A 24,857-nucleotide genomic window follows, 5' to 3' on the forward strand; every position below is an offset into this window, starting at 1 on the left:
TTTTACATGATTTTCACACGAATCTAACAAAAAATAAACAAATAGACAGGCTTTTTAAAAATGGGGTCAAAATGGTTTTACAAGAATAACCAAAATGATGGGAAGAAAATGAATAAGGAGACTGGATATGGTGAATATGTCAAAGAGATAACAACCCCACTGGGATGAAAAATGTCAGAGCAAGGCCTTACATGGGTCTTCAATGAACAAGGAGAAAACTCTCACGCAACTGATCAGGCTGCAGCTGACCCGAAGACAACATTATACACATGCACAGCGAAAAAGTTGACTCTGTATTCCTTAACTTTTAGTTTTATTCCATATACTATGACTCTGATTTTGACAATTATAGTATTTTTATTTCATTTTTATCTATTTATTTTTTTGAGGAATAATAAGTAATTTTTTAAGTATTTTTTCTTGTCAACTATTCACGAAAAGGACCTCAGTGTAAAAACGTGTCTTTTTTTTAAGAAAAAAAACTTTTGGTTTGGCCAGGCTTTGTGGGTGAATTTAGACTATCAAGTTGACATAGTTTGAATGCTTGTATGTCTTTACATTATTATGTATGTGTTTGTTGGGTTTAATGTTTTGTGATAGAATGTTTATAAAATTTGTTGAACTAGTCTGAATAAAAAATATTATTGTCATTATTATTTCATTAATTTGAACAATATTTTGTGTGTATCAAGCTTTCACGGGAACTTTTCTCATAAAGTTCATGTTAAGTGAATTTCACGTGCAAATCTTGTGAAATTCAAGTGAAATTACAACCTTATTTGATATCTTCACTGAATAAGGTGATTTTGATTGTGTTCTTTGTTGTGTGTGTCTGTTTTCCATGTCTGATCTTTGTCCCTGGATTACATTTTTTTATGATTTTCCCAAGAATCCTAGTTCTCTTTGAACGTGCGTCATAATTTAACTGGTAGTTATTAAATATATGAAGTATGATATCAAAGAAAGTCAGGAGAATCTCAATAAAGATAGAGACGTCAGGAGAATCTCAATAAAGATAGAGACGTCAGAAGAATCTCAATAAAGATAGAGACGTCACAATAAGGAATGAGATGTGATTCGTTGGTCAATGATAATTAAGTATAGGTCGTTCAGAATCTCACAAATAAAATATTTGGAAATATGCATATCAAAATCTTATGGTGATCTATGAAGATAAATGTTCATTCAAGAAGATTTTCTCTATTTGAAATGATATAAAAAGGAACGAATATTGTGAAACGCAACAAATGCAGCAAATAGTTTTTAGTCTGCATCACAGGAGATATTTGGAAATTTGTCATGGAAAGATATTTGAATGACTTTTTAGGTTTTTGACATGATTATCTGCTACGAAAATACTATTATGAGGTATTAAGTTATGCTGATCTTTAATGTATTCAAATAAATTCAGCGTTTTAAAGGGATAAGTTAATATCCATGCATTTTCTACTTGACTAGTTGACAATATCCAACCGCTTTACTTTCGTGATGGTTTGTGGACCAGGAGAAAACAGCAAAATCTCGAGAATTTGCTCCGCTTCACGGTGTAAGAAATGTCATCTAAGGTAACGGTTTGACGCAGTCTGTTTGAAGATTACTTAATTTGTTTGATATATGTTTTAGATGATGATAGTGGATAATGTACACAAATATGTAAACAAAGCGATCTTCTATATCCAGTTTATATCTATATTGAATGAAGTTACTGTTCTATCCTTTTATTGCATACAGTTTTAGAGCAAAACGCCCATTGTTTGTTTCCGAGGAATTAAGTAGCACGCCAGCTCAGAATCATGCAAAATGTGATTCATGGGTATTGCCATAGTAAACAGAAATTAAGATTCAGTTTTTCATATAACCCGTGTTCACAAGAGATCAAAATTATATAGAATACACTGTAAACTTCAAAATAAATGGAGATAACTCTGTAAATGACACTCAAATACAATAGAATCTATTGGATTTTCAATGTTGATTATCTCCTAAGAGCAAGCAGATTTGAATGAATAATTACACATTTCATAGTATAGACCCATAAAACAACTTAATTACAAAAATAAACATATCTAGCCTTTTTTGGAGTGTATCACATTTTTCAGATTTTGCATGATTCTTACATAGACAGCTACTTAAATTGAATCTGGTTAAACAGTTCTCACAACTGACAGTGTACACGTGACCGGATGAAGTATATTATCTATGTTTCTTTCGAAAAATATTTATTGTTCTGTTTATTACATATAAGGTTTAATTTCTTATCTTCTATGCGCCATGAATCTAACCTGTTGTAGAATAAATATTACCAGCAATTTGTACACTTAAAGTTCTGAATATGTCATATTCGGTTAACTACATTTTTGGTGGTTGAATTGATGAATGAATGTAGGTGAAAAGGGAATGCTTTGAATTCAACCACGATGAACAAAAATATGTTCTATATATATTACTCACAAAGATGAATTGAATGCAGCGAAAAAAAGTGAGGAAATTAAAACAATATATTGCCTGAAAAAAACTTTTGAATATTAAGCAATGAACTAAAACTGTAGTGGACATTAACTTGCTTTAACAAAAAAAATGGAATTTATGGTCTATTGCTCAATTAATAATGTCTTGTTTATACAACTTTTTGTCATATGCAGAGAAAGTATATTGATTTTTGTGAGGTACCAATTTTCGCGATTTTCGTGGAATTATCAGACCACAAAATTTGGTTCCCAACGAAAAGAAGATTCACATTCATGTGCATACTGAAAACCTCAAAACCTCGAATTCAAGAATCTACGAACTTGTGTATCTTTTCTAATCCTCAAAATTTGTATCCACGAATTAAAGTACTTTCACAGTAATCAGTCCTCAATAGTAAATACTAATAACAATGACAATCCACAGCGTGAATCCAAACACGAACAAAGTAGAGGAAAATCACTTACCGTTTTTTTTTTGTTGTTTTTTGTTTTGTTGTTTTTAGTTTTGTTGTTTTTGTTTTTTATGTTTCTTTTTGTTTTTGTTTTGTTTTGTTTTGTTTTGTTTTCTATTTGTTTTTTTTTCATAACGGATTTTCATTTATTATATTCAACCACACAGAGGTCTTTTTAATAAAGCAAATTAAACAGAAAGATGTTTTCTATCAAATGGTCATTTGTAAATGTACCATACTTATAAACTTGTTTGTCATTTTTTTGACAAATCTTAGAGCAAGTGTTTTGACTTTATAATGTTATGAATACATATGTTTACACAAAAATGTTGTCTGAAATGAATATACAATCATTAAATGATTACAACTTCTTTATTCATTGACGATATTTAAGATAGTTATCGTAATCCTTGATAAAGCTTGTGAAATAGTTTTATACAAACTTATCCTTAGTCGATCATATCGTGACACAGATAGAATTTAAACTTAGCACGATTAAGGACTTCGCGTAGTCCTCGTATGGGAATATATGGATGAGTTGCCCAAGCAGATTTTGTCCTAATTTCAAAGACATACCAATTATATGTCGTACTATTCTTGTATACCCTGGAATGCAAATGACACAGAAAAGACGTATACCCGTATTTGCCCAATGATAAGGCGTACAGAATCAGTGTAGTTTAGTGAAATAACTTATCATGATATTTGACCTTATCCAAGGACATAACAGTAGTCTATCTTACCCAAGATTAATTTTAATGGAATTCTACAAACGTAAAGTATACTTAAGGATTCTGTTACATAATTTTAATTATTGAACATAAATATTTGTTTATCATATCTGTTTAGATTAAAGTAACACTAGATATGGAAAGCAAATACAACAGTCGACCTCCAAAATTGAGATGATGCCTTTCGCTAAGTGATAATTGGTAAAACTGAAATACGCTTCTGTTATCATAATAATGACAGATAGACCCTTCATTAACTTTTGAATTACTGTACTAATTATGCTTGCTTACATGGTATATACATTTTCAAAATAAAGTATGCTGTACACGTGTTTCAAGTTGTAACTTCTCATCAGTAGCATTAAAATCAAATATGTAGGAAGATCACAATCAAAATATTAGTTGTATACAAGAAGTACTCATAACCAAATCTATCGAAAGAGGATGCCAAATCCATCACTGAGAGGTCCTACCATATGCAATACAAGGAATGAAGCCTCAGTATTTTACGTATTCTTGAATTTGGAATACTGCAAGATTTCATAAATAGGGTAGATAAAATATGATATAATTCGGGATCTGACAAGTCTGACTACTGGGTTGGTGAATACCTTTGGGGACCTCAGGTCCACCAGCAGAAGGAGTACTTTTCAAAACACAAGATTAAGAGGACAGTTAAACCTAGAAACCAAATAGTTTTGAATGTTTAAGTGTAAGTATTTGTAAGAATCAGGCAAAATGGGAAAAATTAGAAACAAACATGTTAAAAACCCACCGATCTGACAATATAATATCACTCAAAGATAGTGTCTCTAGTTGAAAAGACCATTATTTGATCTCTGCGTCACTGGCTTTGCTCATTTATAGAATCTTAGAAACATGAGATTTTCGACAGAGTTATCTGCCCTTGAAATGTTCATTTTCAGTGCATTTCAATGAAATTGTAATTCAATGGTCCAGCATGATATGGGAAATCTGTTCTGTTTTCCTTGATTCTGATGGTGCAAATAGTCGAATTACACCAACAAAATGATGATTTTTTTTTCATACCATGTTTCAATTACTGCCTGATTCTTATAGCGACTAACACTTAAACATTATTTAGTTTAAATAGTTTTACTTTTTAGGGTCTGATTCGATATACTGACGCTACAAAACATTCCGATACTTTTGTACAATAATACAAGATTTCACTGAAATATCATAAAAACCACACGTATGCCTATATTTAAAAGGCGATGAACGCAATTGTAAAAAACACATTCGACCCCGGGAGAAGATTGTTACATTTCCTTAAAGCAGTTAAATGCAAATTACAACAATAAACTACACTGTCGTTAAATAAAGACAACAGAGAGAAATTAAATTGTAATATATCTTTGAATGCAAATATTTATCTAAGGATACACAAGTTTTAATCATTACTGGACGTTATCTTTAGATATGAGGGTAAACAGATCTGACCAGATTATGGACAATCCCAATGTCCAATATCCTTACTGACCAGTCCATGGACAATCATTATGATCAATTATAACAGTTTTTACTCCCTTGTTTAAGGCTTTTCTGAGGAATTCCACTTGATCATTTTACGTTGATTTCATATAAAAATGTATGCAACAAATACGGGGCAAATAACATATCAAAATGCGGTCAATTTATCATTAAAAGAGAATACCACAAACAAGAACAACATGCAACATTCAGTCTAAAAGACTGGACGTAAATAAATAACGATAAATCTGTGTTTCTTTCATTTCTATTATAAATGTAAACATTTGTCTACAGGCAGATTACATTTGATGGTCAGTCTGAAGGTCAACATGATTATCAGGGCCACTGTTAGTAGGTAAACGTGGGAAATATGTCATACAAGAATCAATATCTTCCTATCCTCATTCATGATTTTTTGGGGCCTTAGTACTTAAACGGTGTTAAATAGTTGTAAATACATTGTTTGTAACTACATGTATAAGTTACTTACAATTAATGTTGTAAAAATATAACTAATTTTAAAAGAAATAAAGACAGCAATATTTTAACGATATATTCTCTTCTTACGACATTATTTGAAGTAATACAAGTGTAAGAGAGTTTTAAATGAGTAACAGGTTATGTTATTACAACCAAAAGGTGTAAGATCTTACTGTATTATTTTTAGACTATCAGCATAACAATATTGCTATTGTTAATAGCATAAGAAAACACATAAAAAACTCTGCTTAAAACATACAGAGGATTCAGTGAAGTTACAAGAGTAACAACTTACGTTATATAGAAGAAAAAAATCTTACCGAGTGGTAGGAACTATCCGGGGCATTGTAGTTAGGATCTTGCAACTAGTAAAATGATCTTTTGATTGTAACGGAACATGTCAAGTTCCGCAATGTCGTGACAAGCGGTTTCTAAATTATGACCAAGATGCCACGATTGTCCACGTAAGATAAAGCCCTTACAAATTGGAGACATATTTCTCTTCGTTTTTCGAATGAATTGGTTTTGTTTCATATTCTTACAACATTGGCAACCTAAAATAGGTTAACAGTTCATTTCAAGTTGCGTTTCAATTGCAACATTTTTCATTTCCGTTTCCATAATTTTAGGTCAAGTAAGAATGAAATAGAAGTTTCAACTAAGACTAATTCTGGTTACGTTTTAACACTTGAGACAACTAAATCCCATGCTTGAAAACTATGTACAAAAAAAACGTTTCATGTAAACTATTGAAGTAATATTTCCAGACAAATAGGCACTTCAGTGCCATGCTTAAAACGTCAATAACTGGGCTCTTAAAAACTGCAAATACAATGTAAAAACATATTTCTGTATCAATCATGCATAAACCTAAGTATCTAAAATGTATGTCAAGAATCCACAAAGCAAAAGCTACGTCGATACTTTCATTGTAATGGACTTCAATATTTGCGCAAGTTTGAACGCTGTGGTGTATGTCCTTTAGTTACCTAACTGTTATACAAAATGTATGAAGTATTGTTTTCATTCTTTACTTAATATTTTTTTGGTACAAGTATGTCTATGACATGGTATATTTTACCTTTCTCTTAGTCTTTGTCAAATTTCATCCTGACCATGATATACTGATTGCATTATTCTTGATCAGACATAAACAAAGGCTACTTCTACTTCAACCACAATTACACCGACGATTATCAGCAACTCACGTATGTACGTACAAATTAGGTAATTGTTTACATATGCATGTACAGTTACATAATACAAAAAGGAAGGAATGGAAAAAATGATACCTAAAAGGTCTCATCGTTTTAAAACTAAGATACTGAAGTTTGTCATGATGTTTTAATTCCTAATTATCTAGTTGCTAAATTGTTTAAATACTGATAAAGTGAAAGAAATAATATCGGTAGGGGAAACAATTTTCCTTGATTAAAATCATAAAATTTTCTAATGGGACTCTTTGAATTATAGAAATCAATCATCCATGAATCTACGAAATTTGAAGAAACTACGGAAACTAAAAGTTCACAGCATTGAACTAAAAAGAAATAATGTCTCCGATTATTCCGTTATAAAGTGATCTAAATGTGAACTCCGTCATATATTCGTTTAAGGGTATTTCAAATGATATGATACATACCACAAATAGTAATGCAAAAGAATATACTACCCTGAGTTCGGTTGTTGTTACTCTTAACTGCAAACTACTTTCAAAGAATTGGAAGTAACTTTAATAATACTGTATTACTTATGAAGTAAATTATACAATTAAAGAGAAAACGTCAATTGAAGGGAATTTTGTATAAAATTTCTCAGTTCAGAGCAAATCTTACTTTTTCATAAGTTATCTAATAATTAACATCTGTTAAGTTGTCACCCTTGCTTTTTATTAATTAAAGTGAGCTTGATCCCATGTTTTTGCTTTGCGTCTTTATAAAAAAAATCATATGAAAACATGACTATCTTTTTTCTGTTTTTTAATGAATAAACAATAAAAGGAATATGTATAAAAGTTCTAGTCTGCATTAAATTCAGACACCACCAATGGTAAGGTGATTCTTGTTAAAAAAAGCCTCCAAACAAACGATGTTTTTTTTTTCAGTCTACATAACAACAATGGTTTCTGCATTTAGATCTGCACTTTAAAGAAAATCATACATTTATCCCTCCCTGAAATCAACCAAATAAAGTCAAATCAAGAAAGATAACTCTTCCACAGTGCAAATTTCATGTATAATATTTATGATTTATATCTCAAAAGCACAACAACCCAATGAAAACATAAAACTGGTTATGTGATCAGTAATAAGGAATGAGACCTAATTCGGTGGGTTTTTAACATGCATAAATCACATTTCAGTCCGAATTTTAGAAAGACTGCTACTGAAATATTTTTAAAAAATCTACCAATTTAGATATACTTGTGAAATAAACTTACTAAATTGCTATAATAGCATACTTAAATAATTATAGGACAAATTTGTAAATAAAACTTTTCACATTATAATAGTTGACTAATTCTACATTAACTTACAACGACGGGTAATTCCTTAAGATCCGTTATCTATCTTTGCACGTCAATACTAGAAATGGTAAACTTTGGGTGGAACGTTAAGGTTTAAATATTCCGGTGGATAAAAATTACTGAATTATTTTTCACTCAATCACCTAAAGTAAATAAATAAACTCACGTGGTTACATCGATGTGAGCGCTTTTCACTTCCAACAATATGATAATCAGTTATTTGTTTTTTCTACTTTTAAATCATAAAATATGGACAACTAAATTATAATTGAATGACTTTGACTTTGACAAGTTTTTTTTCTGTATTCATTCATGGCCGTAAAACAGGGACTGGTATTGTAAGCTTTAGTTTATGTATAATCACAATAAATTAAGACTTGCAAACGAAATAAAAATACATTTCATATTGTATATTTAGTTTAGTTATATATTAGACATTAAGTGCTAAGAGATCTGGTTGTTTTCAAGTATCGATTTAATGGGTTTTATATGTTTGTGTAATGTGCAATCTACAATTAATTTTTCGTCAAATGTAATATTTTTCGTCATTTGTAATCCTTTTATTTTCATTTATCAAAGTGTTAACATTTTTTATCTTTGCTTTTATGCATTTAATAGGTATATGGAATTGAATATGTTGGGCAGGCATGATATTTAAAGATTTTGCATCTAATTAAGCATAGGTAAATTGGGGGGAACGGTTATCAAACGAATATAATTCAAGGATGACGACTATACAAGGAAAAGGTAAACACTCAATGAAGAAAATGAAATAACCAAGATAGCATGTATACACAGAAACGATAATAAATGGGGACTGCACAAAATGCTGGGAGTATGGACCAGGGGCACCGATAGGGTGAAATTCCTCGTTAGTAACAGGATGCAGTTGTTAGATCGGTAGAGGGCAAGGTACAGCTGTCGGACGAGTATGACGAATATGAAATAAACATGCAATACATTTAATTCGTCAAATATTATTATGAAATATCTGTGAAAAGACAAAATCCTACAACACGCGAATTGATATTTGACGTTTGTGTAAACAGGGAAAAATGTTCCCGCTAAATGTATTTGAATGTAGATTCAAATGAAGCTCACATAAAATGTACATTATCTTCATGAGCAATTCACTTGACGTGAAATTCATGTGACATGTTCATATAAATTTCACGTAAACTATAACACAAATTATGTATTCAATTCATGGGAAATTTGTAGGAAAATCAATGTTAAATAATTATTCCTGTGTGATATACATGTATCAGAGATTTACATCAAATAATTAATCAAAACAATTCCAATTGAAATATTATACTTGTTATCATTCCCACTTACCTACAGGCGATGCCGAAGGATGTTTTTTTTTTAAAATGAAAACAAAATACACATCTTTGTTGTTATTTTTATGTGGTATGATGTAAAGAACGCAATTAAAAGAAAGAAAGAAACGGACCGATCTAAAAATATGAATGTTTATAATCAATCGCATGATTTTGAATGAAAGGATGTTTTTGTCGTTTAAATATCTAAATTAAGATTCTATTATAGTGTCAGATTGCACGTAAATGTCATGAGCAATTTTTATTGCCAACGTAGCATGATACTTACAATGCTATTACGTGTGACTGCAAAATTAGTGACAATTCATTGCTGTATCATCTTTTTTGTTGTTTAAAAGAATATGTTTTTAACATAAGTTGACCAATCAATGTCTTTAGTATCTTTACGAATTATTGCAATAAAGCAATGCGTTTTATGGACTTCTTAAGGTAAATACATGTGAACAATGGTATTTATACTCTTTCAAAACAAAAAGGTAAAATAGAAAAAAACGACATTTATTTATCGGTGCATTTACAGTTGAACATTTCTAATGGTCTGTGAAAAATTATATGGGAAAATGTTCTCGGATCATTTTATTTTGGAAAATTGTACTTTTCTCATCAAACTAACTGCAATAACTTTTTATGAATTTGATATGAAACAAAACGAAACTCGCTCTATTACAAGAAACTTTCGGATAAAAGTTTTTCTCACTATTTTTAAAGGTTAAAATTGTATTTTTGTATAACTTTATTGCAAAAATAATTTCGATTTGCAGTTTGTATCAAGATTTAGTTCCATGAACCGATACATTTACTTGCTACTATTTTTCAATGAAAAATATATTTTTTACTCGCACATTATTGACAATGAAACAGAGATCAATGGCATTATGAGGGGGGTAAGATAGTAATAAAAGTTTGTGATACTGAAATATTTACATGATAATAAAGATACCCGTGTACCTCCTCATTGATCTACTTGTCGTGAATTTCATATGTAAACAAATGTTTAAACTGTAAAACAATGCGACACAATATACAAAATTGACCTGAATATGATATATTTATACTCAGAATGAAAATAAGTCTGTTTCATAGAATATTTTGGGAATGCTTTTTTGATACATATGTTTGAACAAAAAGGTTCTATAGTATGTGATTAACCCATGAATACTGAGAAATATTAAACGGAGGTTTAATTGTGGATTTAAATGCACGCTGTGAGCATTCTTTTATCGTGCGTTTAAACGCACGCTGGGAGCGTTCGTTTATCGTGCGTTTAGGTATCGGGAGTGCGGGAAACCTAAAGGTCTCAAAGAGTGTATATCACTCCTAGGGCCAGGTCGAGAGTTGCTACCATATATAATACAGATCCTGACCTGTGTTCATTATATGAAGTTAATTCAAGTATGGTCCGTGAATAGGTGCGATGTAGAATTTGCGATGTAGGTCTAAGGGTGTGATATAGGGTATGAAATACAGATCTAGGGGTGTGATATAGAGAATACGATATAGATTAAGGGGTGTGATAAAGTGTATACGATATAGGTCATGGGGTGATGTAGGGTATGAGATATAGGTCTAGGGATGTAATATAAGGTATGTGATAAAGTTCTAGGGGTGTAATACAGGGGGTATGATATTGGTCTGTGGTGTGATATAGCGTATGTGATATAGGTCTAGGGGTGTGATATTGGGTATGTGATATAGGTCTAGGTTTGTGATATAGAGGGTATGATCTAGATCTAGGGTTGTGATAAAGGGTATATTATATAGTGGTAACGATATTAGGTTTAAACAAACACTAACAATGCATATACGAAAAATGTATATTTCAATATAAATATATGATATAAGCACATATACATAGTAGTACCTACCAGAACTGTTAACAGGACAAGGGAACAATCAGGTGATTCTTACATTATTGTATAAATATATCTGCAGTTCAGAGTTTCACACATATAACCATAATGCGTGGGCTTCGTTGAAAATTTAAACAGATATGTTTATGTAGGTAGTAGTCACCATCTTCTAACTTTCACACGTTTAAAATCTTTTAAGTAGCACTCCACATAAGAATCATGCAAAATGTGATTCATTGTTGGAAAGCCTACATATTTTTAATTTTGATATTTTGTTGAAATGTCATAGTAAACTTAAAGATACATGTGGTTTTTCATATAACCTATGTTCATAGGAGATAAAAATATATAGAATGCACTGTGGATTATTTCAAAATTAAGGGAGATAAATCTGTAAATGACACTCAAAAACGATAAAATCTATTGTATTTTCAATGTTGATTATCTCCTACGAGCAGGCAGACATGAATGAATAATTACACATTTCACAATACACACCCATAAAACAACTTAATTACAAAAAAAAAATAAAAATATGTAGCTTTTTTTGGGGTGTATCACATTTTTCCGATTTGGCCTGATTCTTACAAAGACAAGACTTAATAGACGTGACACACAGTACTCACACTACGGCGTCTATGCATGATCGACTCTTAATATACATAATTTAGTATCAAAATATGTATCTGTGTGTGCTCATTTGAACGTGCATTTGAAATTTGCTGTTTGGAACGTGGGTTTGATATTTGCTGTTTGGAACGTGGGTTTGATATTTGCTGTTTGGAACGTGGGTTTGATATTTGCTGTCTGATTTACTAATGAACTTAAAATACTAAAGCAGGTAATTGTAGGTTCACAATGCGGATGTGGCCATAAAACAAGGATTTGTTAGAAGATATTTCAAAAAATAAATTGTTTTTATAAACATGCAGGTTATTAACAATGTCGTATTTTATTTTTTCAGGTCTGTTTTTTTAAACGAGGACTTAAAGTGCATATAAAATAAAATCTTAAGATCGATATCGCAAAATGGCAATCGTCATTTAATAAAAGGAATATGTAAAGCTTAATCCGTATAGTGAGAGAAATAGTAATTACGACACATATTTTCGTTGTTTGGTGATATATCTGTCTACGGATGACGCAATACTATCATCATTTATCATTAAATCGGGGATTAGAACATGTAAATTGAGATGCTTTAACAAATTGCATACAAAATAATAATCACAAAAAATAAAATTCAATACAGATTCCTTTACGCTATTAAATTTCGTTATTATTGAAATATCAAAGATTAATCAAGGGAACCAAAGTTATAGCGATAATCAAAAGAATGGGACAAAGACCAGACAGGGAAAACAGACATTCACAACAAAGAACATAAAATAACTAAAATCATATATACAAAGTAACAAAAGTAAATGAGCAACTCAGACTCCACTAAAAACTTGGAGCATGGACCAGGTGCACCGGTAGAGTAAGCGTCCTCTGCTTCTCTAGAAACAACCGCCGAGTTGCTCATAAAAAGTCAAGTCCGGGGTAGACAAACGAGGAAAGGAAAACTATGACCAAATGCATTTTAGAAACAACTTCTTACATATGTATCATGTCTGAAAATCTGTGGATTAATCAATCAAAACATGTTTGGATCTCATTCGACAAAATCACGATCGCGTTCTGTCAATATAGAGAAGATCTTTTAACAATTATATTCTAATGACTTTCATATGACTGATAAAAATTAATATCAACATGCAAAAATACATGTCCTTTTTAACATTTTTAAAATCTTTTCACATACTAATGGCTTGATATGTGCACTTCAGAATTGACAACAAGGGACCAAAAGGAAGAAAAACTTATCAATGTTAATGATAAGACAAAACAATGACACTTCAGCTATCAAAATCTAATGACAAAATTGATAAAGTATCATTCAGACAGGATCATTTTAATTATCAACCATTCGGTATAATATTTGAACATACTTTTCAATATTATAATACAACAGTAATTTAGACGTATTTATTTCAGTACAAGGTATCATAATTTTTGCTATGGTTACTGGCAAAAATTCCAATATGTTAATGTAGGTTGATAAACCTTACATTATACAGTCATTAATGGGTCAAACCATACATATTTTTGTGTTGAAAACACCAACTTCAACTGGAAGGGTTTCAGTTACTATCGGAGGAGATCTAACTATCCCTAAAAGGTTCAACACAACATTTCACTTTACAATGGCTTTAAGTTATGAACATAGAAACTTTTTTTCGTTCATCGTGGCTTATTTCTGATTTTTGCCAGTTCTTTTGCCAGAACTATTTGATGTTTCTTCGATCAATGATGATGTGTTCGATAATTTGTTAGTACCATAATGAAAATAAAAATCAAACATCCGCTGAAAAATATTTCTTGTCGATAGAATTTCATACACAGAAAGGATCCAAGGTCCTTCATTGTCTAATCAATGTTTACAAGTTCAAGCCAGTGTGAGACAAAATGCTTCACCCAATATATATTATGCTTTGTACCCGGGAAATGATCACTTTTCAATGGGAATGTGGCAACCGTAAAACAAATTTCTTTTTATGAAGTTACTAAAAGAAATAATAAACTTTGTTTCATATCTTAATGAAATAACTCATTCGACGTAAAGAAAAGTCATTAAGGAAACAAACTATTATATCTCATAATGTTTCAAATTACATTTTTCCGAACTTTCAAAAGTAAATTTGTCAGTTCTAAAACCTTCGATGCGCCTATAATGTAGGAATTACTTTCACAACGGATGCAGTTTACGATTCTATATTTGTACAATACTTAACCATCTCAAAAGATTGTAACTTATTGGAACACAAATGCAGTATCTAAGAAACAGCACGGACTTCAGGTAGACAAATTGACTTAGACAGAAGAACATGTCGCCACTAATTTTATTTAAAACTGGCAACCTAATTGTTTGTCCCTTGTTCTTACTGTCGATATTATTTTTATCTTAGTCTTCTGTCGCTATACTAAATATATAGACAATTTCTACTGACAAAGTTACGTAAAAGCTAGTGTGATGTCATCGAGAAAAAGAGATATGGTTTTTTTAACATCTAGACAGCTCACTGCGATATGTTCTTTATAATGTCGTTTTTCTGTTTATAGATATACACGTCTGATACGCGATACGTTGACCATGAAAACAATGTCATAATGTATTCATACATAACATGATGATCATAGAACCCTAGAGGACGACAAGATCTTTATTTCGACAAAGTTAGAAAAAAATATGTCGTCACTTAATGTCCTACAGCTCTTTCTTCTGTTCTTACTGCCTTATGCTCTTTATCTTATATGCTTCTCTCGTTATTCTAAATATATCGACAATATTTGATAATTACGTCATAAACAGAAAAAAAAAGAATAACGTGAGCTTGGACATCTTAACAGGACATCAAAACTGTAATATTTTTACTCGACTTCTAAATTCCATTATACTCTATATTGCCGCGACTTGGGTGTAATTCTCAGTGTTACTCTCATAGGAAACCATTAAAGCAACTTTAGTCTGCTAAAATCGAGTTGTTTATATCATGCATTATGTACTATTATCAAGAAGTTTCTATAATGAAAGCATACTCGAACTATAGAAACAGAAGGGTGAATATCGGCTACTACAAACGAGTTTAATTGCACAAAACTTGCATAGATTGTGGTGCAAAAAACTTTTTGGTTTAATTATTTGCACGACCACAGTGGCTAAATAAGTACATAAGATTGTTGCTATATGCAAGAGCCAAGTTCGTACCTAACTTAATCAAATTAAGCTACGATATTCCATAGGAAGCCGAAAACATTTAGACAATTATTCGATACTAGAATCATTTTGACGACTTCGTATCGTAAGTACATAAAGAACTAATGCAAGAACTACTTATATGCGTCACTTCCGTCACAAACGGCGGATGTTGTTTTTTGGGATACGGAAAAATGAAATATAAAAGGGGGATTCCTGGATATTTCAACAAGTTAACGAATACCACTTCATCATACCAACTTAGATATTATAGATTCACGCGCTGACACAAGGTTACAATGGAGATATATAATTTGTCAATTTTATAAGTAATTACCTAATTTTTTTTCTTTTTTAACATTTTTTTAACTTGATGAAAAACATTTGCTCGTCAACAATGTATGTGTCACACTTACGTAAATATACAAAAGACCATGATGCATAACAATAAAATTATTAAAATAGAAATATGGAACATGATTAGAATTTTTGACTCCGAAATTGTTTAATTGTTAAGATAATGTGAAAAAAATAAACTCAATTTTACCGAAACAAAATATTTCAGCGTAATTGAAAATTCATATGCTTTAGAGTGAAAAATTGCTTAGAAAACAATATCATTGAAATTTAAATTCTGTGAAACAGTAAGCAAAAACCCACCAATCTAAACAATACGGAAAGAACGTTTTGTGCTATACGCCATTTATTTTTTTATTTTAATTAAGTGTAAGTGTTTGTAAGAAACAGGCAAAACGTGAAAAAATCAGTGACTTGCATGTAATACCCCACCGATCGGACAATATAGTATCACTCACAGATACTTGTTCTATTTGAAAAGACCATTATTTGCTCTTGGCATCACTGGCTTTACTCATAAATTTGTCGATAGAATGTTAGAAAAATTAGCTTTTTGACAGAGTTATTTGCCTTAGAAATGTTTATTTTCAGTGCATTTCAATGAAATTATAACTCAATTTTCCAACATGATATGGAAAATATTGTCTTTTTTCCATTGATTCTGATGGCGCGAAGTCAAGTTACACAATTACACTATCAAAATGATTGTTTTTTTTTTCATTCCAAGTTTCACCAACTGCCTGATTCTTACAGAGACTGACACTTAAGAATGAGGGATCGTAGGATAATTTCACTCACTGCAAGGCGTTCGATATCGAACCAAATAGCCACTGCAAGCAAGAAGTAAATGGTTTTAAGTAATAAAGAAAATTGCGTGAAAACACATTTTGTTATATGCACAAATAAGCTCGATGGGCTTTCGTAAAGGATAATTGTAATGTTACTTATAAAAAAAATTTCTATAATACTTTTTTCATTGGAAAAAAAATATTTTTATTGTTCTGTTGATTATAAATGCGCTAGTATAATGTTCATGTTGTACATGTATGTGAAGTTACATGTATACATCCATCACACCAATTTGAAGGGAAAAAACAACTTAATTGAAATAAAAACAAACAGAAGGTATCAAAGAAGGGATGTGTTTTGTCGTAACTGTAATCTATCATATTTTGTTTCTTCTAACGTCATCACAAGATGAATCGGTATGTTGCTCCGTCGTTTAATACAAATACTATATACAAGGTTGAAGCAAGTACTAAGCAGCTAATACGTACACATCAAATAGTATATGTACACATCACATGACTAAAAGGAGATACGGCTGAAATTGGAATGATATTAAGTAAGCGTTATGAAAGCAAGTGACCTACTGCGCTATGAAACAGGTTATTGCTTAAAAGTCTTACTGTATTTAACTCGTTTGCGATATGAAGCGAACAACTGGCTGCCTCCAGATAACCTGATGTCACTCCTGGAGTGTGTGGGGTTTTTTTTATTTGGGTGTTCAATTGCTAGTGCATTAGTATTTTGTGTGGTGTCTTGTCTCCCTAACCTTGAGTTTTGAAATGTAAATGTTTCAAATTTCGTCCTAATTTGTTTTCTGTTTTCACATTCAGCCTTGTATTTCTTTAGTTTGTTAATTGTCACATTATTGACTTTAAGGTATCAACTGTTTGTTGCCAATATTTATTTTTTTCATTAATAATAGTCTCAAATTGCTCCTTATCTTCCTTATGATACTTATGAGCAAATAAATTTGCATACCTTACGAGGATCGATCGAAAATTTGTATAGTTTTGATCTTTTTTAAAAGTATTAAATACAAATTTGAACATAGTTTCCAAAAGGAGTATTCACATACAAATTAGCAGGCAAACTAACAACAATACTGGAAAATGAACAAAAAATTGACAAATCTAGCATAATGTTTTGATGTAAAACTACAAACATTCCCAATGAAACTTTTGCGAACTATCTGCACAAAATGAACATTTTCCAACACAAAGGGGTTCCAATTGTTTTCCTCGATACAATTTTACGCGCCGTTCAAAGTACATTTAGCCAAAGCCGTTTAACATCAAATGTTTGAAATGTAAAACAGCACATTGAAAACATGTTTCTTAACATTTACACTTAAAAGGATTTACGTTTGGGACTTCGGCTACATATCCGTCACATACTCACAGAGTTTTGTTAAAAAAAACTTATAACACAATAATATGAATGGTATGGAGTAGAAAATGCATAATTTCAAAGACGATGATGACAATCCACGCCTGTCTTTCTCCAAGAAAAACATGCACTTTAATTAATAAACCTATCTTTGAAGTGCGACGAGATAACGTATTTACCAATCAGACTTTGATGAAAAGTCAATGGCTGTAAAGATCAAATACAGTTTTTTTTCCTCCAATGGATGGATAATGAAAAAGATAATCAAGCGGAATATACAGTAGTTTTGCTTTCTGTTTTAAGTCGCGCAATATTGGATTGAAAGAATGGGTATACTTAGAATGCATGTTGGGATGTTCTTTGGAAATCCTATATCATTATTTTATAACACAATGAAAAAGAAAAAAATATGTTTTGTAGTTTTCATTTTCGTTTCGTTTCGTTTAATGTGTTATTTGGGTTTAGTTAAGGTTCGTGTTTGCTTTCAATAAATAAATACAGATTTTTGATAATAATACTTACATAGATGGTATAAATTCTTGATTTTGTCATTTATTTTTAAATAATTGCGTATCTTTCCATTAACTGGCATATTTGTATATTTATTTGGTTAACATTGTACAGAAACTTCCAATTATCCTGAACTCGGACTCCACTAAAAACTGGGAGCATGGACCAGGTGCATCGGTAGGGTAAGCGCCCTTTGCTTTTCTAGAAACACCCGCCGAGTTGCTCATAAAAAGTCAAGTCCGGGGTAGACAAACGAGGGAAGGAAAACTATGACCCGTTGAATAAATCAGTTTTCATGGTGCTGATGGATACACCATAACGATCCACGAGTTCATGATAACGCCCATAAAACTTCTGTAGTGATGACTTCAATCTTGTAGCAACATAACTCCAGTTCCAGAAGCCTATTTGTTAGAGTTCTAGCGCGATACAAAAAGTCTGCGTAGTTTCGGCAAGCTCTGGCATAACGTATGAGTTGTGATATGAACACTCCATACGCAGGAGCCGAAGGGATGTTGCCACAGATGAAAGGAAAGTTGACAATTCTGAATGAAAAGTCATCACGTTTGTCGTAAAGTTTGGTCAATAGTTTTCCTTTATCATCGATTTCTAAGTGTAGATCAAGATATGAGGCTGACTTCACAGTGTCTGTAGAATCCTTTATCTCAAGTTCTTTTGGGTAGATGCGATGTATCAAATCCCCGAAATTAGGATTGTTTAAAGATAATACGTCATCTATATAGCGGAAACTGAGATTGAAGGATCTAGCCAAATGATATTCCTTCTTTCTGATCAGATCAGCTATAAAGTCAGCCTCATAAGAGTGAAGGAATAGGTCAGCAAGTAAAGGAGCACAATTTGTTCCCATTGGAATGCCGACCTTTTTTGAAGGGGCAGTGTTGTCATTGTTTAGTATTTACCCATCTTATAAGATAGAGACGTTTCGTCGAGTACAGTCGCGAATCTGTCAAGATCAATACTGCGAAATCTTAAAACATACAGTTTTCGACAAACTTTAATTCCCCATTGTCACTATGACGTGTTTTAAATAGCAAGTATGCTACCTATATCGAAAAATGAGACCTAGAGATGCTTTCCGCCGACAACTTCTAGGTAGGTAGTAGTTGAAATGGTGCACATAAATATAATTAGAAAAAATGATACAAATAAGACACATTCTTTTAATTCATTATTATTGGCATTTGATAAAATTTTACCCCTACCTTGGATGAGGGTCCTTGTCCATAATTGTTTTAGACACTGGTTGAAGGAACGGCATGATGAAAGTATATCTTTTATGACATCAAGATAGGCATGTATGGGCTTTTATAGGACCATTAAACGGATGATTTCAAGTAATCCATAAAGAAACTCTAAAAAAACAAGGCTTACGCTTCATGACTAAAAGACAAATTAGATTTTAATACTAAAATATAACAATAATAAAATTGATTGATTCTTGTGAGGGCGTTTGTATTTTAAGAGAAACAATTTCATATTTATTCATGTCAAATCCATTTTTCCTGGTAAACAAAACATCTTCATTCTATGTCATAAAGAATTTATAAGTAAATAAACGTAAATGTAAAGTTTAACTCGTATTTTGGTATTTAATAACCATTCGGCTGATGTCATTCCTGGTAGACCGGAGGACCCCGGATGTATTCATGAGCCCAGTAACCAGACTTGTCTAACCCCGAATCACACCATATATTATTTATTGATATTTACACTGTTACAAAATTCTAAATCCCCTTAAAATTGAGGCTTCAGTCGTTGTATTGCACATATTAAAACCTCATGGTCTTGGATATGGCTTCCTATTTCTATAATGTTGTTGTTGAGTACTTCTTGTATGGACTTAATTTTTTATTTTCTCTTGTATTTGATTTTAATACAGCTGATGAAATATTACTCATTGGAACACATGTACACCATACCAAAATTTACAATATTAGTATGATCGGTATTTCTATATTTGTTATTCAAATGCAATGTTCATATAAAGAAATATCGAGGGTCAACATATCAATCAGGATGAGCCAGATAAATCAAAGTAGATGACGGACGTTTCTGCTTTGATTCCTATTAAGTTTTTAAAGCTTTTTCTTATTCTATGAATAATTAAACAAAATATACTGATGATTTTGTCGTTAAATCAAAGGACTCTTAAATAAGTACTAGTAATTCATTTCGATAAAACTATACATTGCTTACACTACATTTTGAGTATCATTTTCGATGAGTTCGTGACGTAAAAACTATTTGGTTATGTGCCAACTTTGAACTGTAAATGGTGTTGTTTTTGCATAAACAACTTCGTAACCAAACTCTTAAGTGTGAACACTAGTTTATTATTAGTTTAAAACAGGACACACCACAACCTTGAGTTTGCCTTTCATTCAATATGCAGACAGGTACCAAAGCTAATTATCAGAATACAATAGATTTTACACAGTTATATGTCATCATCCAATAGAAACCTCTAATTTCTGTGACGTGGTTATCCCGTTGTTGTTTGAAGAATAATCGAAAGTAGCATATTTTATGTTGCCATGATTACAAATATTCAGAACTCTCTATGCTTTTCATGTTGTAGGCTCGAGAACTCGTCACACAAAACACATATATGTATAATCATTAACTGACAGAAATATAATGTTTTATAAAGTGGAATAACTAATACGCTTATCCTGTATTACTGTTGTGTAAAATTTGTACAATAATTGATGTTATGAACACAAAGTTGTATGATGAACTATGAGATACGTTTCGTAGGCATTAATAATGATCAGTGACCGATTAAAGGGAGGGGTTTCCCAGGGTCGGAACTCTCTTTCCTACTTTTATCTGCAAAGTTTGTCATATTTTGATAAAAATAGGCAAACATGAGTAAATGATACCCAATTATCAAGATGGTCTTGTTGATACCCGTGGTCTGCTGTTCATCGTACCATGTTTATTGATATTTACACAAAAGGTTCTCCTCTGTAACTTTGAATCCAAAATTTAATGCAATTCATTTATTTTGATCTTGGATCTGCAATTTCCATATATTATACTTGATATGGTTAAGCATTGAAACCTGAGCTATACACAATACATAGGGGTGGGGATTCCCTAGTCTTGGTCGTATTTCTAAAATAAAAATAAAACGTTGGAATGATATGAAACCTTTCCTAGATGAAGCAAAACGTTCTTAACTACATTGTATTTTGTCAATTACTCAAAGTTATAAGACGAGTCTAGTTTCTATTCCTCTCAAAATATGCGGTGGGGTTAAATTAGTTTATGAGTAAACGTTGAAAACTTACGGTGTAGACTCTGTATCCTCCGTTGCACTATCAGATGTCATGTCTAAAACGTTTGCAAAATTAATAGGAATTTGCAACTACAAGACTGATATGAACTTTCTGAACATAAACTATTAGCCAAAAGTATTAAATAAAGGTTTTTGGTAAGAAACGGGCAAGAGTTTAATTGCGATACATTAGCTTAGTTATTTTCTTTACACTAAATTGTCCGTCTTTTAATGGAACCCATTTTCATACCTTTTGTCCGTCAATACGTTCGTTAATGTCAATTAACTAATCTGAACTTTTTTCTTGGAGTGGTGACTGAAGAAAAGAAAATGCTTTGTTGTGTTACAAAACGTCAAATTTTAGCTGTAAAATGGGTAACAAAAACGACCAAGTTTATTGGAAATATTGATTTTGTTAAAAATGTCAAATTTGTATAGAGCCGAAATGCATAAATGGATCCTTTGAGATTAGATTTATACGCGTATTTTTGTCAGACAGTTTCTAACACAAAACAGCCAAGTTCTTACAAGAACTTGTACTTCAAATGTCATACAAATATCAAGATGTTGCACCAGTAAATACAAAGAGAAGGATTTCAGTTGAATTATTATGGAGCTTATTGTAATCGTGAATCGATACGACTAACAATTGTCTAATTTACTTTCTCTTTACATGGCCTATGTCATGCATTATTGAAAAAAAGATGGACTAGTAACACATGAATTCATTGTATCCATACGTTTATCATCTGCTACAAATTTGACGACAAAACACAACAAAACAAACTAAAAAAAATGCGGGGCCTATATATATATGTTTCCAAAGGGGTTATGCTTTGTCCATAATAAAACCAATTTGGATTATGACTGGCTTTTGAATTCTGTTATGTATATATATATATATATCTAAATCATGGATGTTTTCCAGTTATTTCGTAATCTGTCTGCTATTGCATTTGACTCTTGCAAGACAAATATTTATATCAGAAGTTAATTGTCAAAACAAAGTATACAATTGCATGACCTTAAGAAGTTTAAAAAACGAAAACAATATGAAAGATAAAATCTGGTATACTCCCTCCCACACCCCCCAAAAAACCAAAACAAAATAAAACCAAACCAAACAAAAAAACAAAAAAAAACAGAATGTTTAAATGTGATTTACATCGTGCGAATTTCCTCCAACTTTGCTGCTGAGCATGTGGGCGGAAGATGCAGTCTGCCATGGCAGTTTTTGGAATAGAGCAAACTTTCATAATACCCTTTGTAAGCATTCTAGTTAGTACCTGTGTCTAGCAATAACTACTTGTTCATCTTATTAAGATCAATTAAAACGGTGGTTAAAAACTTGCTTGCTTTTCCGTTTTTATTGGTGTTTAGTTATCTGTTTTGATGTGTATGCGTAAAACATCCACTGAATTGCACTTGCTGATGTTCTAAGCGCCCAAAATCTAAGTCATTAAAAAAAATTCTACCTCAACAGTTTTGTCATAGCTAATTTTATTCTTTAAAGCGAAAAAAAATCACACCAATTAAAATATGAATATGTTAAGTCCAGCATGAACTGAATTGTTCATCTGTACAAAATCATTCCCTCTAAAGTAACATGTATACAAATAGATTCATTTTACTCAATGTTCGTTACCATTAATTTTACTTATTGTCTGGAGATTAGGTGTCATTGTAATACTCATATGTAAGGTACCAAACATCGCAGTATTCCTTAATTACTTTTACAACTCATCATTGTCAATATGATTATCTTCATGTTTTTACATAAGTGCATTAAACAAATAAAATCGTTCAAACCTCGCTATTTTGATGTACTTTTAATTTACATGGATTGATATCAACAATTAACAAGCACAATTTACTGTGATTGATCTAATTTCTTTTTCCTTTTTTGTTTATTTATTTATTTTGTAAGTGTGCATGTGTTTTGTCTACTATAAATATTGATTAATCAGAAAGCAATTTTAAGTTGACGCAACTGATTTTTTTAATTTTCTGATACAAATGTAAAATTGTTTCTCATACGTTTCACAGGAATATAATTAATTATTATTATATAATGCAAATATAATTTATAACAGGGTTCACATGAAATTTACATTTTGATGATATTTAAACTTTTCATACGGAGTTCATGTTAAATAAATTTTCCGCAGAAATTGTGTTCACGTGGAGCTCGCGTCACATGAGTTTCACGTGATGAGATTTAGTCTGTGTACTGTTACAAGTATATATTGTTCAGTAAAATTGATTTAGATGGGTTAGAAAAGTATCATAATAACACTTGCTTAATTTTGATTTATTATTTGTCATTCGCTTCTCAAGGATCTTATAAGCATATCTGTTAAATTGAAAGACACATAGAGCAATGTTTTAAACATAAACAAATAGAGGAGGCGCAAATGGTACCGGAGATTCTAATATCAACCACAGGTAAAAATAAAACAGGAATGGCACAGTACAAATTACTTTTAACAGAAAAAATATTTTTTAAATGTAACATTAAAAGCAAATTGATTTGTATTTCCAACGAATATTGTTTAGTTGCAAAGTTGGGTTGCAGGATAACACATGCTAATAAAAGTCGACAGAACAGTCTGATGCATTTTAGAAAACCAACATGCTTAGTATTGGCATTAAAGACATAGTTACAAAATTACCAGTTATCTTATGTTAGTAATATGTCAATACAGTCCGGAAGTAATATATGATATAGTATATCAAGTTTTTATAGGACTTAAAAATCGTTTTAACATATACTTTCGTAAATACTGTAAATTTATTAATTTCGGCGGTTGCTAATTTTCGCAAATTTTGTCATTTGCGAGTACACATTTTCACAGCTTAAAATGTTAGTGTTTCCTAGTGTTAAAAAGACAAATTCGCGGTACTAGTTTTCGTACTTATATATGTCTGTATATCGCGATAGAAACGAAAATCTTCAAAAACTATCAAATGTAAGGATATATTTTACCCGCTTAGTAGATAACCAAAACTTTAAAGGATATATACGCAGGGAATTAAAACAATAGAGAAAGAATAAATAAGTAAACTCACACAACTACACAAATGTAAATCCGGACGAGCTAGTAAATCCACATTATCTTTCTGCTTTATCAACTTACTTGACACATGCATCTCCATTCTGCTTTTCCAATTTAACCGTCATATTGCTTCTGTTTTACTCAGCGAAGTCTCGAAAGTCCAGTTCTATATGCATCTATATAGAGGTCTAAATACAACAGGATTCATGTGGTGAATTCCCAATTGATGGATCATCCCTGATATATTTTCGAATTGTCATTTTTTCTCTTTTATTTTCTACGGTCGAACTATAAACAAGAAAAAATAAGGGTGATGG

At 31.3% G+C, this 24,857-nt stretch overlaps 1 protein-coding gene across 5 annotated transcripts in view; it reads right to left on the reverse strand.

Annotated features, from left to right (window-relative positions):
- The window catches only part of LOC148598920 (aquaporin AQPAe.a-like), a 69,969-nt gene extending 45,331 nt beyond the window's left edge, over positions 1-24,638 (reverse strand). The window contains exon 1 of one of the 5 annotated variants that reach the window (XM_088560375.1): positions 24,622-24,638. Coding sequence is in view for 1 of the 5 variants with exons in the window: in XM_088560376.1 (XP_088416502.1) it covers positions 21,498-21,538 (41 nt within the window). In the remaining 4 variants the exon portion in view is untranslated. Of the gene's footprint in view, positions 1-6,706; positions 6,728-8,161; positions 8,294-21,497; positions 21,609-24,553; positions 24,572-24,621 lie in introns of those variants that run through there. The other 4 variants (XM_088560381.1, XM_088560376.1, XM_088560379.1 and 1 more) reach the window with 4 other exon arrangements.
- Between the last annotated feature and the right edge of the window lie 219 nt (positions 24,639-24,857).

This window comes from Perna viridis, chromosome 14 (assembly GCF_037379345.1).
Source record: "Perna viridis isolate PV_CMFRI_1.1 ecotype Kerala chromosome 14, ASM3737934v1, whole genome shotgun sequence".
Classification (NCBI taxonomy): Eukaryota; Metazoa; Mollusca; class Bivalvia; order Mytilida; family Mytilidae; genus Perna; species Perna viridis.